This window comes from Numida meleagris, chromosome 10, assembly GCF_002078875.1.
Source record: "Numida meleagris isolate 19003 breed g44 Domestic line chromosome 10, NumMel1.0, whole genome shotgun sequence".
Lineage (NCBI taxonomy): Eukaryota > Metazoa > Chordata > Aves > Galliformes > Numididae > Numida > Numida meleagris.
Genome location: NC_034418.1, coordinates 3,058,960 through 3,074,637, shown reverse-complemented (window position 1 = coordinate 3,074,637; position 15,678 = coordinate 3,058,960). Strand labels below are relative to the sequence as shown.

At 39.6% G+C, this 15,678-nt stretch overlaps 1 protein-coding gene across 1 annotated transcript in view; it reads left to right on the top strand.

Moving 5' to 3' along the window:
• Positions 1 to 15,678, top strand: part of SLC6A2 (solute carrier family 6 member 2) — a 68,379-nt gene that overhangs the window by 17,611 nt on the left and 35,090 nt on the right. Inside the window, 2 exon segments of the mRNA XM_021408716.1 lie at positions 2,908 to 3,039; positions 6,316 to 6,553. Of these exon segments, the coding sequence (XP_021264391.1) occupies positions 2,908 to 3,039; positions 6,316 to 6,553 (370 nt within the window).

Genomic DNA, 15,678 nt, shown 5'->3' with positions numbered 1-15,678 from the left:
TCATAGACCAGGCGGGCATTTGCTACTCCTTTGGGGAAGCATGGTGCTGTGCCCAAGTTCACAGCAGCAGACCCACAGCAAGAGGCCCAGCAGGATGCAGTTTGCCCCCCACCTTACCCATAGGGTGTTAGCAACAAGCTCACAGGATGCTATGATGTCCCCCTGGCAAAAAGGCCCTGCCTTTCACAAGGTACTGCACACAAACCTGTCCCACTGTGGAGCCTTCTCTTCCTTGGGTAGGAAGAGAAGAGCAGATGTCAAGGTATTGACAAAGTATATGGCTTGGTATTCTTCTACCTAATCAGAAGGTGCTAACAAGAAATGTCCAGAAGTCTCCAAAACATTTATGAGAGAACTTAATGTGAATAAGCACCCTTACTTTGTGTGCTTATTAATCTCTACTTCACTATCTTAGTTACCTGAAAAGTAACCCCAGCTATGAAAGTCTTCCAATGCCATGTAACTGCTGTTTGCAAAAAATGACATCACACCTTATTAATCCCCTGGGAAGGAGGGGTGGGAAGGAAAGGAATAAAAAGAAAAATTTCATTTATCTAAAGCCTGGAATGATTTACAGCCAAATATATGATGCTTAAGCAAGCATGCATAATCATGGTACACTTCACAGTTCATCAAAGTATTAGTCATACTTAGAAAACACGTATTTTAAACTACCATTTAATATTTACGTCCACTACACATCTCCAGGATAATTGTCTCACACGTAGATTTCCCTATTCAATTTACAGCGTAATTTTTTCCACGCTTCTTGACATAGTTAATCAAATAGCACTCATGCAAACTCCAATACCTGCCAAAGGCAGCAAGTTAGGTTTGTGAGTCAGCTCTGTATGCTGTAGTACTGTTGAAGCAAGATAACTGTGGCACTTCAAAAGCTGTCACTTCCAAGACCTATGAAAGTAAATCCAGCTAAAATTATTTTTGTAGATACTGCTTATGATGAAAACAACATGAACTCTCCCAGATTGAATTAGTTGAGTATGCACATAACTCTGAACAACAGGGTATCAAGTATGTTGAAACACAAATATTTTTCCTCTAGAATATTTAAACACGTTATAGTAAAAGCAGCACAGTAATAGAAGACTTTTGAATTACACTGCAATGTTATTAAAGTATGCATCATTTGTGCTGTAGTAGATCCTGTGAATACAGCCTGCAGTTTCACTACCCTCTTTAGAAACATGAAAGAGAAGAATCATGCCTCCTAATATGAGAAACCCAGTATATTTAGGCTGCTCCAAAAGTAATGCCTCCTATTTATTTCCATGGAAACTACAACAGGTGCAAGGAGCACAGTAACACTGTGTGATAGAGCACATCCTCAGCTACAAAACACTATTTTTCAACACAGTCACCACCATTAGCTCTGCATTTTCACCAGTGATGAACAAGAGCCTGCATGCCGCACTCATAAAAATCTGCACCGGTGGAGGTAACCACAGTCATCGTTGCTGAAACGCACCACCCACTGCCTCACTGCACTCACATCCACTGGTTGGTCTTTATCAATGTGCAGCAAGCAACAGTGAACGTCAGTGGGTGCCATTTTTTGTGCATGGAGTAATTGAGTGACACACCTTTGCTTCCTAGGCATTTCCATGTCTGACGCCATTTGGTCAGAGTGCCCGTCTGCTGTCACACAGCAACAAAACGTAACAGAATACTGATGGGAAGATTCAACCTCTACTGCCATCCCACTATCATCCACTTCTGATGTCATGGGACAACATAATAAAATAGGGGGCATTACTTTCAGAGCAGCTCTTGTATTTCATTCATACACATACATTTCACATACATTTGCAAAGCTTTAAGCTACTCTTTATTTCTGTTGCTACACTTTGTTCCTGTTTCACTAAAAAATTTCAGCTTTCGAATCCCTGAATTCAGGACTGAACACTGAATACATTGCCCTTACCATTACATTACAGCACATTACTTCCTAGAGGTACGCTGTAGTCAGAGTAAGGGAACAGAGCTTGGCTTTGCATTATTCTCTACTGTGTCCCAACATTTCTCTCTCTGAACAGTTATGCTAGCCAGCTCACTCTAGGAATAGCCATAAAAAGCAGACATGAAACATAAAGGAGCAACAACTGTTTGGATGGCAGGACTTTCAAAGTACAAAATTCATGCTGCTAACTGGCCTGCTGTAGATAGCTACAGTAATACCTTTAGCTTTTACAGACTACAGATACCTTCTGAAAGTTAATGTATTTAGAAGCAGAGCGCTTATTTTCTTTTGCAAGAAAGGTTTTCAAGTGACTAAGCCAGTACAACAGACCTTAAAGGTTTGCACAGACTCCTACTTGCTGTTGGGAAAGAGGGAAAGACAGAAGTTGCAGTTTCTTTGTTTTTTTCTTTTGCTGAACAATTTTAAGCAGGATTGTCACAATCTATTTTCTTTTAGACAGGTAACTCCTAAGGAGACCAGTCAGTGATTCTGGACACTTAGCTATTCTCTCAGTTTCTTATTTATCACAACAATCTAGTCTTTTTTTTTATACAGATATTTTACATGAATTTAACTCTTCAGAACCAAGTAAGCTATGCAATGAAATGAAAACTACACTTCTGAGGCACCACAAAGCAGAGGACTGACTGAGTATGCAGTAATTAAGCACAACACCGACTATAACTGATAATTCATGCCATCACATATAGCCATGCCTTTTGGGGGAATCTTCCTTTGACTTGGATCATATAAAACAGCTAAGGAATTTTCAGACAGACAAGAGAACAAAGATTCTCCTTTCTAGGAAGAATCTTTTTTCCTCTTTGGTTCCCAAAAGCAGTGGCTTTGTCTTTAGCCAGTTAGAAGCTAGCAATAAAGTAAAATGTAATCAAAATATAGACTAGAACATTTAATTATTCTATTTCCAGGTGCTTTTCTTATTCCCTATATCCTCTTCCTAATCATTGCTGGAATGCCCCTGTTCTATATGGAATTAGCACTGGGACAGTACAACCGAGAAGGAGCTGCCACTGTGTGGAAGATCTGTCCAGTGTTCAAAGGTAAGTGTCCCTCTGCTCGCTTGAAAAGCACCGTGAGGGTGCCAACACCTGCAGCCACAAACAAAGGAAAGGTCTTGTCTTTCCACAGACAGCATGATATTTGCTGACCTTTCCCCAACCCTTGAAGTCAGAAGCCTTTTTGTTATCACAGGTGAAGCAGAAAATGAAAAAAGCCGCACACAGAAATGATCTTCTAGGCTATTGCAGTGGAGAGCAATGAGCAGAAGGAGCAGCTCAGCCCTGTTCCCCTTTCCCCCATACGCTGGGGTTGAGGGAAGTTGGGTTTCTCTGGGTGGAGGGAGGGGCTGGAGATGCAGAAGATTAGAAATATCAAATCTCATCCAGGTCAGTTCAGCCCTGTCCCCCTCTGCGACACACAAGCAAGAAATAGCTGGGGTTAGCTGTTGGGGGCACTGAGGGGTTGTCTAAAGGGTTGTTTCTGGCTGAAAGAAACTATGTGGGTTTTGTACATGAAACACGTCTTAGGGAGCCTCAAGAATTTTCTTAACCATTGCTTCCCAGCAAAAATCATGAGCCGCCCAACATCTCTACCAGATTATATGTAAAATCTTTTTGACACAGAGCTATCAGAAATCACTGAAATGAAACCACTCAAGCCTGGCTGATCCTAGAAGTTTAAAATTCAGATGGTGTTCATCCCGTGACAAAAGCTGAAGAGCTTAACAACGACAATCCAAATTTGGCAGATCCGGTACTTGGATATAGGTTACACTGAGTAAATGTTAGAATTCTTTCTCAAAACAAAGCTCTCCTCTTGCAAAATAGAACTGCAGAGGTTGGTTATTTTTTTCATATCAGTCAAACTCAAAACTCATAGTAAAATTAGAGATGTAATGAAAGATAAATAGGTGAGCTAATAAAATAGATGCCCCCAAATTTAAAAATGAATTCACATAGGTTTACCTAAGCCTTCTATAATGCTTTCATGGGAGCCAAAGTTCATACCAGCACCCCAGAACCTGCAGACCCTTGCTCAGGCAAAACTCCCGCCGGCACTGGTTAATAACTTTGGATAACAATGAGGATTTTGAAACTCTAACTGTAAAAATTAGACCAGAAGGATCTCAATGCGTTTGAGGCAAACAGCACAGTGCTCTGAAGTAGTCTGTTGACTTCAGGACTGAAATACGAAGAGAAAGGAAAATATTGCCTATTTCAGGTATGGGCTTGTTGAAATTCCAACTGCCTTTTTTCCTGCTGACATATTCAAGGTGTGCTAAAGATACACTACTGTGATTTTTAAATGTTCTTGTTACTAGGATATACATTAACCTGAGTTATGTGATTCTTGTAATAAATATTGGATTTTCTTTGCATCTCAGCACTACTGTAAGCTCAGTATTGTTAAAGTTTTGATCAATCTGATAAAGCACACACACATTTTACTGCTAAATTCATAATGCTTCTGAGTTATTTTATGGTTTAACTCAAATGTACATAGTCAATGCAAATTTATAAAAGCGCTATAGTGCTAATTTTAGCTATGAATATTATTGCTATGAACTTTAAGGTCTCTGCTTCTAGTGAGATGCTCCCATAATGCATGTGATTAAAAAATATACCCTGTAGCCTTTGCAGCACAGTATTTTCATCTCTGCATTTTCTAGGGCCTATTTTAGAGTGTGGGTGGTGCAGCACTGCATTGAAAATAAAGTTAGGCCTAGAAACAGGAGAGCAAATTCACTCCTGAACATTCTTATAATTTCAAAGAAGTGGCACTGAAGATACATTTGATAGAGTATTTTCGAATCTTGATATCAAACATCTGCAATTGTCCCCCTGAACAGAGATCATCCAATTTCAGTGCAACTTATTATTCACACGTAGTATTTTACCACTTATATTAACGGTTAAGAGTTACCCTCTTAGGTGATTTATTTTTTTTCCCTATTGTGTTTACTGTAATGTATCACTGGAGTTTAAGTGTTCATTTAAGCACCAAGGATTTCAGGATACACTATCTTTCCCCAGTGTTAAGGATGAACACACCAGCTTATATACTAAAAACCTCCCGAGGAAGAGTAACTTTGGCATATGGCAGCCTTTGAGTTGCCAACTTCTTCAAGCTCTGCATCAGTTTCTTATGCAAATTTCAAACCAAGGAAAGTTGTGTGCTACTTCATTGCTTTATTAGGGAATATGATAGTTCAAAAATATCCAGCTGTTCGGCCTCCAGTGCAGTATTTTACTGGAGAAAATCGGAAATGAACGTTTACACTTACATTCTTGTGACACTGCTGTGATGGTAGTAATAAAGTAGATGGAGTCTCTACCCATAACACAAAATACAGAGAACCCGAGGGTAGGATTCACAGATCAGTCCTGCTCATAGATTAATGGAAGAACAATATTAGCCAAGGTAAAACAAGCTTCCTGAATAATTGTGACAATAAACTTTTATTCTACTCTGCCATTAAGTAACAAAGCTTCCTCCTAAACTATTAAAAACTATATATTATTTTAAGGTAAAAGCTCTCCCTCTTAAGAGACACTCCAACCACACCTCAACAGTATGCAAAAATACAGAAGAAATGTAATGCTTAACACTGGGATTCACCAAAAAAGCTGCCCAGCATTTAAGACTTAGGTTTAAATTTTGCTGTGACTTCCATTTTGTAATCCTAGGGATATAATAATATGATTTGAAGGTCCCTGTGCAGTTTAGCCCCAAGGTTGATATTCACAAAGGTTTACTTGTATGCTGCAGAACCACTTGCACCACTCAGTGGAACGGCATAGGCTGTTACATGCGTGTTTTGGATCTAGTTACAAGCTGATAGATGCACTCCAGAGAGGAACAATGGTAACGAAACAGGAGGGGGAATGCTGCCTGATCCAAACAAGCTCAGCATGAGGCATAGGGAAACTTCAGCTGTACTTTTCCAAGAAAAGTTGCCAAGGATTCTGACATGAAGATGAAGTGAATTTCACTCCTAACATGGGCTTGCAGTCCTCTGCCTTGGAAGAAAAACATGAAGTGGAGTTGTACAAGAACAAATTTTGACACTGAGCTGCTTAATTTCTCTATCTGGTAAAGACAACTGGGTTTCCTAAAGGCCAGTCACTTCCCAACTTCATTAATGTAATTACTTGTTTTAAGGTCAATGGCGTGCATGAAAACATAAAAAAAAAATTATCTGTCTGAGGATCTGAAAGGAATTTGCAATTATTTATGGCTGAGTACTAAACTACAGTGTTTGCATATACTGTTGCATATAAAATGCAATGTATAATCTCATTTTCCTTTGTCTTTAGGTGTAGGCTATGCAGTGATACTCATAGCTCTTTACGTGGGTTTCTACTACAACGTTATCATAGCTTGGTCTCTGTATTATCTATTTTCATCATTCACATTTGAGCTCCCCTGGACGAACTGCGACAATAGTTGGAATAGCCCAAACTGTACAGATCCCAAACTCTTCAACGCGTCAGTGCTTGGCAATGGCACCAAATACTCAAAGTACAAGCTCACTCCTGCTGCTGAATTTTATGAGTAAGTGTTGACTTAACTTTACTATTTATTCAAAATTGTTTGTCTAAGAGTGTTTCCACTGGAAGATAAAATAGGTTAGCATCCAGCCTCTAAAACAAGCATCAGAAGACTAAAGTTGAAATGCAGTGGTAAAGTTTGATTTATATTCCTTTATGACTAAGACCCTTGCCTCTGCAAGCTTCAGTTTCTCCAGTACAAATGCAATATTTGCCACAGAGCAACACGAAATTCAACAAAAGATACAATTCTTTCCTAGTATTCCACTTTTGCTTGCACCAACTTTGCCACAGCAAGGAAACAGAGCAGTGTTACGAAAAAGACTACTGCAAGCCAAACCAAGCTGACTCTAAGGCTTCAAAATAATCATTTGTTCTCCACTTGCAAAATGTCTCAGAGACCTCAGCAGTTCAAAGAAGTGAGACGAAGCACTGAGCAGGGAGGAGAGCACCACAGTTGTAAAAAGCTGGGCCTTTTCTAATTCCTGAGTGAAAGGGCGTTCTGCAGTATAGGCCAAGACGGGCAAAGGCACGCTCAAATCAAACACTTGAAATCAAAAGCAAAAAGGCATACAGATAAGTATAAAACAATGATATAAATCTGTGTATAATTACATTGTGGATCCCCAGAGGAAAATGGTATTTGATTAGGAGAAAGAAAAGAGGGTGAACAACATCCTAATTAAATCAGCTGTTGAATCAATACCAATAATTAATTAGTATTTCTCTGTTGGAAATGGACGAATCTCGGGGCACACATCTGCTGAGCTGCTGAAACAGAGGGACACCACTGTTAGCAAAAATAACCTGGTGTGTGTTACACAGCACTTGGCTACAGTAGGGATCTTGAGGTCTGTAAGTTTTAAACATTTGTGGCTGCTTGTTCTTTTTTGAAGACAGCACAACAGTCAGTAGAGAAACACAACCTGTGGGCAGGGGCTTTGAAAACAGTAAGAGGGTTTGAGTTTAAAGAAACTGACTACAATGACAAATAATGACAGCCAAGAAATCTACTGCCCTTACAAAGACAATATGCAATGTGTTCTTAACATTAATATAAATCGATCATTTTTAGCAAAAGGTTATATGAATGCAAAGAACATGACTTTGAAGTGAACTATAAGAAATTGTATCAGCATCTTCAAATAAGGAACTGTATTATTACAGAACTTCAAGTAACCAGCATTTAAAGAAAGGTTTTCTTTATAGTTCTCTTGGGCTTAAGCTTTTCTAAAGCGAAATGCAATCCTCACATTCTCGCTTTCTTCATTTATGATTTAGAGCGCTTCTCTGCATTTTCAGTTATGACATAATGCTTGGGAGTGATTTTGTCTTTGTAATGGGTGGTGGTGGAATCTGTGCACAATGCTTTAAGTTCCACCGATCCAGGAAACAGCTGTGTTTGCAGTTCTGCCTGCATTCTGAAGCTTGACATATTAGGGTTCTTTCCTTGCCATGAAATAGACTCAAGATACAGTTTTTACAACGTAAGAATAAAAAGGGAATCTGATATTTCATTATGATTTGGTTCCTGAATTTTGGGACAGTTCTTAATTCCTTAGGCCCTGTATTCTTTAGCAACTAGATTATATTGCAAAAATGAAAAAACTCGCGTAATGCAAACTATGACAGCTGCTTTCCCATCTGTAAAAACAGGGAATCACAAGGGGCATTATGTTCAATTATCCAGTATTTGGATTAGCTCATCAAGTCCAGCTGTAAAGCTCAGGTGTGGACCCATGCTTGTGTAGCTTCAGTGTGTTCAGATCCAGCCTAGCAAAGACAGCCCGATTCAGAAAACAGTGTTTCATCTTATATCAAATAACCTCCCTCGCTCTCCTGGTCCTTTTACAGCAGATAGAGCTAGATCTTCCGACTGCGAAGTTTCATATTAAATGCAGCGGACTTAGGAAATAGGAGTGATGATGTAATGTTAAATTTGCATCAATCTAGCACATTTGCAAAATGATGTACCATTGTTGAATGTAGTATACTGTGAACTAAGAGCTCATGTAAAGGTCTGACTGGTTATATTCCCTCTGAAAATCCCTTTAAGCAAAGTCTGAATATTCCTTTAAAAATATGGGGTGCCCTTATATCATCTTGCGCTACTACTTGAACTGCTTCTGAACTTGACCCAAGTGTTTGCAAAGGAATTAGACCTGATTTTCCCTGCTAGGTAGCCATTAGACGCTTCTTAATTCTCATTCTAGGTTTAGGTTACATCAAGAATACATGCAAGCTTATGTAAGCAGAGAGACCTGAAACACCAAACATCTCTTTTACAGTAGAATGACTGAAAAGACTTATTTCCAAAGCAAGCTGCAAGCACACAGCTGATGTGGTTTCACTTAGAGAGAAGCAGACACTTGTTCTCTCTTTGGGACCTAATCCTTCACAGCACAAAGCTGGTAGAAACTTCCTAAAACCACCCAGCTGCCCAAGCTGACTCTCCCATCTCTACCTCCATTGCACAGAAAAAAACTGTTGGAAGGGTTGGGAGTGCTGTGATGTGGCATTACTGTGGTACTTCCAGAAAGGCACCTCTAAGTTCCACAGAAATATGCTAATTCCCACTGCTTATATTGAGAGAGAGAAGGGAAAACTTGCTAAGGATCTAGGCCAAATCTTTCAGCTGTCCAGTGCTTGGCAGGGAAAGAGAGCAGGAAGAAACCTCTAAGCCGCAGACTTGGAAGAAATCACTTCACATTGTAATTCCCATGTCAAGGCATGACAGAGGCACTCTGGCAAACTTATCCAGATTTTGTTTTCAAGCCTCAGGAGTTGGGCAATGATTTGCGCTGAAGTGGTCCTACCCTTATGCTTTCTAGAGAGTATTTCATTTTGCTGTCTGGTTTCAGTTATTCAGGCTCAATTCAGGCCAAGCTGTCATTGACGTCAATGGGATGCTTACTTAAAACAGGAACACAGGAGGGAATGGGACCTCTACAATACCTCATTAGAGATGGTTAAAATAAATTATAAGGCACTTGCACACTGCAAAATTAACTAAACAAACACTCTAAAATCTGATAAAAAACAGTGCCCTTCTGTTCATATTTAGCCAAAAGATATATCCAGGAATAAAAAGTCAGTTCCACATTTCTTTGGAGATGTACTGATTACTTCCCTCTTTAGTGGCTTGGAATTAAACACATAATGCAGAAGACATTCTATCCGTTCAGTATACGTTAAAATAATTCATTAAAAACATTTATTTGGAAGAACAGAAGTCCATCTCTCAAAAAAGAAAAATGCTCCCTATCTATGCCATGGCACTCTTATTTAAATATTTAATCTGAATTTGGGCATACTTTATTTTTGTTCTCTCCATCCTTGTGCTTGGAAAGAGTTTGTTTCCATTTTGCTTTCTTTTATGCTGATAATAAAAAAATACCAGTTTGGAGGAACAAAAGCACTGCTATTCTCATAAGGCCCCTGTGCCTGTAAAAAAAAAATTGTTCTTGCAGGAACAAATCTTGACAATTTTTCAAACAAAATAGTAAAATTATCAACAAATGCATTGAGCTACAGCTATTTGCCTCTGATGCTGCTTTTCCCAGAGTTGTAACCCATTCTTTCTGTGTAAGAAATTAAACACATTTTAATAGGGAAATTTTCCCACCAGATTCAGTAAAGGAAATCAGCAGGACTCAGAAGTCTGCCCAGGAGAGTGTAATTGCAAAAAGGCTACCTGTGAACAAGGAATGAGGACAGTGTTGAGTTGCAGCAGTCCACATCTACCATATTTATGCACGTTAATTTACAAGGAGGTTGTGAACCAACAATACCCTGCAAAAACCCTCAATGTATAAAGTAAAGGTCACTTTTATGTAAGAGGTTTGTGCTGTGGGGTACAAGCCTTCACAGGAAATACCACCACAGACTAGCCAGAGGTCTGCATAGTTCTGGAACATAGCAGAGTGACCAGTGCTATGGGCACCAACATCTGTGTAGCAGCCTGCCCAAAAGAGAGAAAACACCAGCTCAGCCGTAAGCATAGGGGATTGTGTTTGCAAATAAAAGCTGAATCAGGCAAGACGACTTAATGAGAGGGGATACTTAGGAAGTGTTCGAAAGTCTTGTCTGCGAGTTCATAGTTTGAGATTTACTTATGTGCATCCCTGCACACCATATATTCACCTTTTGACTGCAGAATGTTTTTGAACTCAACTAAGTTAATTAATAATCTTTCTCTTTTTGGCTCAGTGTACAGAAATTTCTGGTTCAAAGTACTTATGCCCAGGAAGAACAGCTATTCCAAAAATATTTATGTGCACAGCTTTGAAATTTGCTTTTCATGTATGCTCACACCTCCACATTTGTTGGCTGTTTACTTACACAAAGAGAAAAGAAATGAAATGTGAGTACATTGAAAATTCCACGTGTGTACACGTGTTCTTAGGTTTTGGACAGCTTTATGGAAATGATTCCTAACCCACAACAAGCCTTTTTACAACAAGTCCAGTAGACTGGAGAAATAACGACTTTGCCAAGCTAACTTTTCCAGAGGGTTTTCATGAGCACACGTCAGGAACAGCATGTTATGCTACATGCATAACAGCTTGCTTTGTGCTAACTTGCAGGAGCAATTTAACTGCTTATCTTTACACAGAATCCTTTGTAGTTTGGTAGCAGTACCAGGCTCTGAGCAATCATGACAGCGGCCAGGGGCACTGCTACAGCAGCTCTCCTGGGTTACCTCACATTGGAAATCCTGGCAAGCCGAGGCAGAGCCTGTCTGCAGCGTGTCACTCCACTTGCACATGTTGCTCAAGGCAAAGCCAGCAGAGGTGCCACACCAGTATCACCTCTTTAGACTCACCTGGTTCTCATCAAGTGCTCTCTATGAGGTAGTACTGATGTAGTGTCTCCACTTGTGTTTGACATTTTGCTTTCTGTAGAGGAATGGGAATGCTAAACTGATTAAGGGCTGTGGTAACTGGGGGAGCTTGTGCTGTAACTGCTTTGCCATATATGCTCAAACAACAAACATCGGTTTAGTAGTTTGGTGTTCATTAGAACTACTGAAGGGTCAAACTCAGTCTTTCCCCTTCTATCTCCAAATCTCAATATAATGGTTTTAAAAGTGGATTTTTAAACCCTGTTCTTCAGAGCACTGTGCAGGCTTGAATGTGCTGACACGTGGGAGGTCAGCATTACGAAGCGAATGGGAGAATTAAACAGGGTAAAGACTTCAGCGAGTTGAGATAAACATTCTTGGTGAATGAAGACTTTAGTCCTGGTGGCCATTTACTATTTCAGAATGATCATGATTCGAGAAGGAACACTATTTCATTCAGTTCAAATACCAGTTTACTATTTCATTCAGTTTCAAATATCAGTTTATCCTGGCCAACGAGGATGTCACTGGTAAATTATCTTTCTGAAAGTGATTCCCAAAATGTAGAGCTTGAGGCCCATCACACTATATAGCTCCATTCTCCAACACAAGAGGGAGCTGAAATATCTTGAGAAATGGAAAGAGACAAGAATGGTGTTGGTAAAAGACAAGGCAGGAAGGCATACACCAGGGCTCGAGTGACTGAAGGCAGGCTCACTTCTGCAGAGCCCAGGCACAGCTCCCAGGTGTATCTGCACTGCAGGCTGTGGGAGAGCCACGTGGTGCGCAAATGCACACACACATCTGCTTGCTTTTTGCACAGTCAGATGTCTCAGCACCGCTATCCCAGGTTGTTGACTGTAGGAGAGCACACTCCTAGAGCCAGGCTACCTGGAGCAGCTATCTGCTGCTGCAGAAACAGCTTGGCAGTAAAAGCAGTGCTGCATCTGTACCAGGAGCATGGCAAACTGTGCAAAATACTGCAAGGCTACTTAATCCAGAGAACCTTCCACAGGGAGAAGAAACAACTGCATTTTATACCCTGAAGGAAACTAGCAGCAAGGACCATGGTTGTACAAATACATAAATGCAAGAGGTGCATGTAGGAGAGCCTTCTAAATCAGTACAATTATCATGCCTCAAATTGCTTTCTAAATTAAGTATGTAATTTAATTTCTATAGATTGCTCACTGTATACACTGTCGGTGGTTTTAGCATCTTCAGTCTACAATTTGCATTAAATTTTAAATAATAAAAACTAGTCTAACTACCAGAATAGGGAATGAAGCGCAGAAGATCAGTTCTATATCTATTTATATCTGTATCAATTTCCTCAATACTCATTCTGTAAGAACCATTTGGGCTTGATCCCTCAGAAGTGACTAATAACTTGTAAAAGTACTTGTCCAAATCCCTAGATTTTATTGTTGAAAGCCATAGCCCATTTATTTTGCATTCACTTGCCACCTCTCCAAAACTGAGGATTAGCAGCCCTTTCTCAGAGACAACTCTGCACTCAGAAGTGATGTTTACAAACACTAAAATCAAACAAATTTGTTTCTGATAAGAAGAATTTCAGTTTGTCAGACTGTAAATCTGTTAGTTAACTTATTGATAAATTGATTACTTTTTTTTTCATCTAAAATCTGATACAAACCATCTAGAAATTGTTTGGATGAATGACACCCTTCTGTGGATCTCATCAAATTTAGGTAAATAACTTCTGCATTAAATTTAAAAAAGTCTGAGCCCATAGAGTTGTGTGATCATTTTTGTATTGAAAAAATTATAATTGATTTGGGATTGGAAAAACAAGGCCTACTCCAAGATCTTTAACTTGACCTTTTTGGATAAAAATGTACTGAATTCCCAAAACAGCCATTGAAATCTCCCCAGGGATATGTTACATAAATGTTTCTTTAGCAAATCCTTAGAAAGAACCAATCTGATAAAATCTAGGAGAATTCAACACCTAAAGCTCTTGTTCTCTCTTTTCTGGGTATGGATGAATGTTTTGAAGTGAAAAAAAAAAACAAAAAACTTCAGGCCAAGACCCTTAGCATTTCTTTTTCCTTTCTGTTGTTCCTTGCCTATGCTCATCTTTGACCACTTCCATAAAGAATAAGTTCTCAATATGGAGACAAAGGAAAGGGCTATTGTAATCTTCATTGTATGGATGGGAACACTAAGACACAGGGAAGAAGCAGTTTGTGTCACAAGCTGTTACTAGAGTTGTGACTCCTTCAGTTACTGCTACCTCCTGCCTCCCCAGTAACTTGTCTTTTGTAGGTTTTATATGCGAGTACCCAACAGATGGGTTTTTTGTTGGCTCTCTGACACCACATTCAAGAGGAACCAAGTGCTACAGAAGGACAAAACAGAAGACAGTGATCCAGCACACAGCTTGCCATTTGCTGATTTCAAGAGGTGTAATTCTTCCCTTTGGCTGATTATGGTGAGGAAGGAGGCAAGACCTGGTGCCAGAGGTGTGTCCCGGCAGAGAACACTGGGAAAGAGAGGACCAGAATAAATCTCCCAGAGAGAGAAATTGGAATCTTTGAATGCAGCTTCAAACTGAAATGACTTTATAGTACTGCTCCTCTTGCAATTAGGCAGACAGACTCTCGGGACCTATATTTACAGTCTCAAAGTCATTGCAAATGTAATTTATAGTCCCTTACATGGAAAGTAGTCTTGGCATAAATCAGGCTCCTTTGCACAAATGGCTGATGAAGTTAATTTCTTATTAGCTCCTCTTTTATTTAGCTCAGCACAATATGTCTCTGTTCTACTTTCCATCAGCTCATCTGTGTCTATTCTCCATCCTTCCTCCTCCTCATATTTTCACATCCTTTTTGCATATATTTCTCATCTATTCTCATTTTTTTCAATAATGAAGATCTCCAGGCAAAATATTAATTCTTTATGTCTTATTGCCTCTAACTGTTGCTTTCTCTCTGGCTCAGAGCTGTGACTTTTGAGTTTATTTTGTTAGATATGGACAAAATCTCTATACTTAGGAAAAAAGTATCATTCTCAGTAGTTCTGAACACAATTTAAAGAAGATGACAGAAAACAAACGGATACTAGGTGCTGCATCTCATCTGGCTCCCTGATGTAGGGATGTAAGAGATCACTTTATGCCACTTTGCCTATGATATGTACATGTCTTTACAGCACTGGGAAATGTGATGATCCTGCTGTAAGACAACTTCAGTATGGAAATGGACATCTTGCATTGTTCTGCTGTAATATCAACAGGTTGAACTCGGATGTTCCAAGCTCAAAGCTTCACGAATGGAGAATCTTGCAGTACCACTTTCTTCCCATTGTCTTCTTAGTGGCCATTGTAAAGGAAGCGACTGAGTATATATCCAAAGGAGCCAGGCAGGGATCTATCACTCCACTTGCTTTAGGAGAAACAGGGTGAAAGCAGCCTCAGCTGCTCCTGAAATAAAGCACTACTTGATGGGAAACAGGAATAATTGCGGCATAATTGAGCTGCTGACTGGATTTTCTGTAGCATCGCTGATGTATGGTAACTTTGATGAACATGATGAATGCTAAACTCTTTTTGGATTTGCCCTTGTTCAAAAAGTGACTGTTTTTCAAAGCACATTCCAAAGCTATCCTTCAAGCCAAGAAGGTCTAGTCTAATAGTTTGACCGCTGCTTCTCCTCTTCATCTGTTCAGATGTCACCACATCTGAATCCAAATCACAGTCTAGCCACTAGATCTCTTGCTGCAGCTGGAACCCAAATGTAGCCTCTAATAGGTAGACACTCATGAATTGCTTCCCAGCAACCTTCTGAAAGGACATTTTTCAGAAAGCTTCTAGGACTTATTTCAGAGGTCAGAAAGGAAAAAAAAAATGAAGAAAGAGGAAGCAAAACCCACCAGGATTCAATCTCAGAAACAGCAGTGGTCTATGAAGATTTCCTTACTTAGCTGCTCAGTTACACAGCTGTTTTAACTGGTTACAGAATATTTTTTCTCTTCCTACTTTATGATCCCTTACCCTGATTAAGGGAGCGGAACTCCTGGTTTGGAGATGCTCCTGAAAATCCTGGGAATCCCACACTTGAAATGGCAGTTCTGGCAAGTGTTCTTAACAGCAAGACATTGCTACCTGCTCCTCATAAAGCAAACAGAAGGAAGCAGGCTTCTTTCAAAATTCAGAAAAATGTTTAGGCAAGAAGAATAAAAAGTTAAATGGACACAAAGAGTGCAAGCTCAGGTTCCATTTTTCTAAAGGTTTATCAAAGGACTTTCTTTCTAGCACCCAA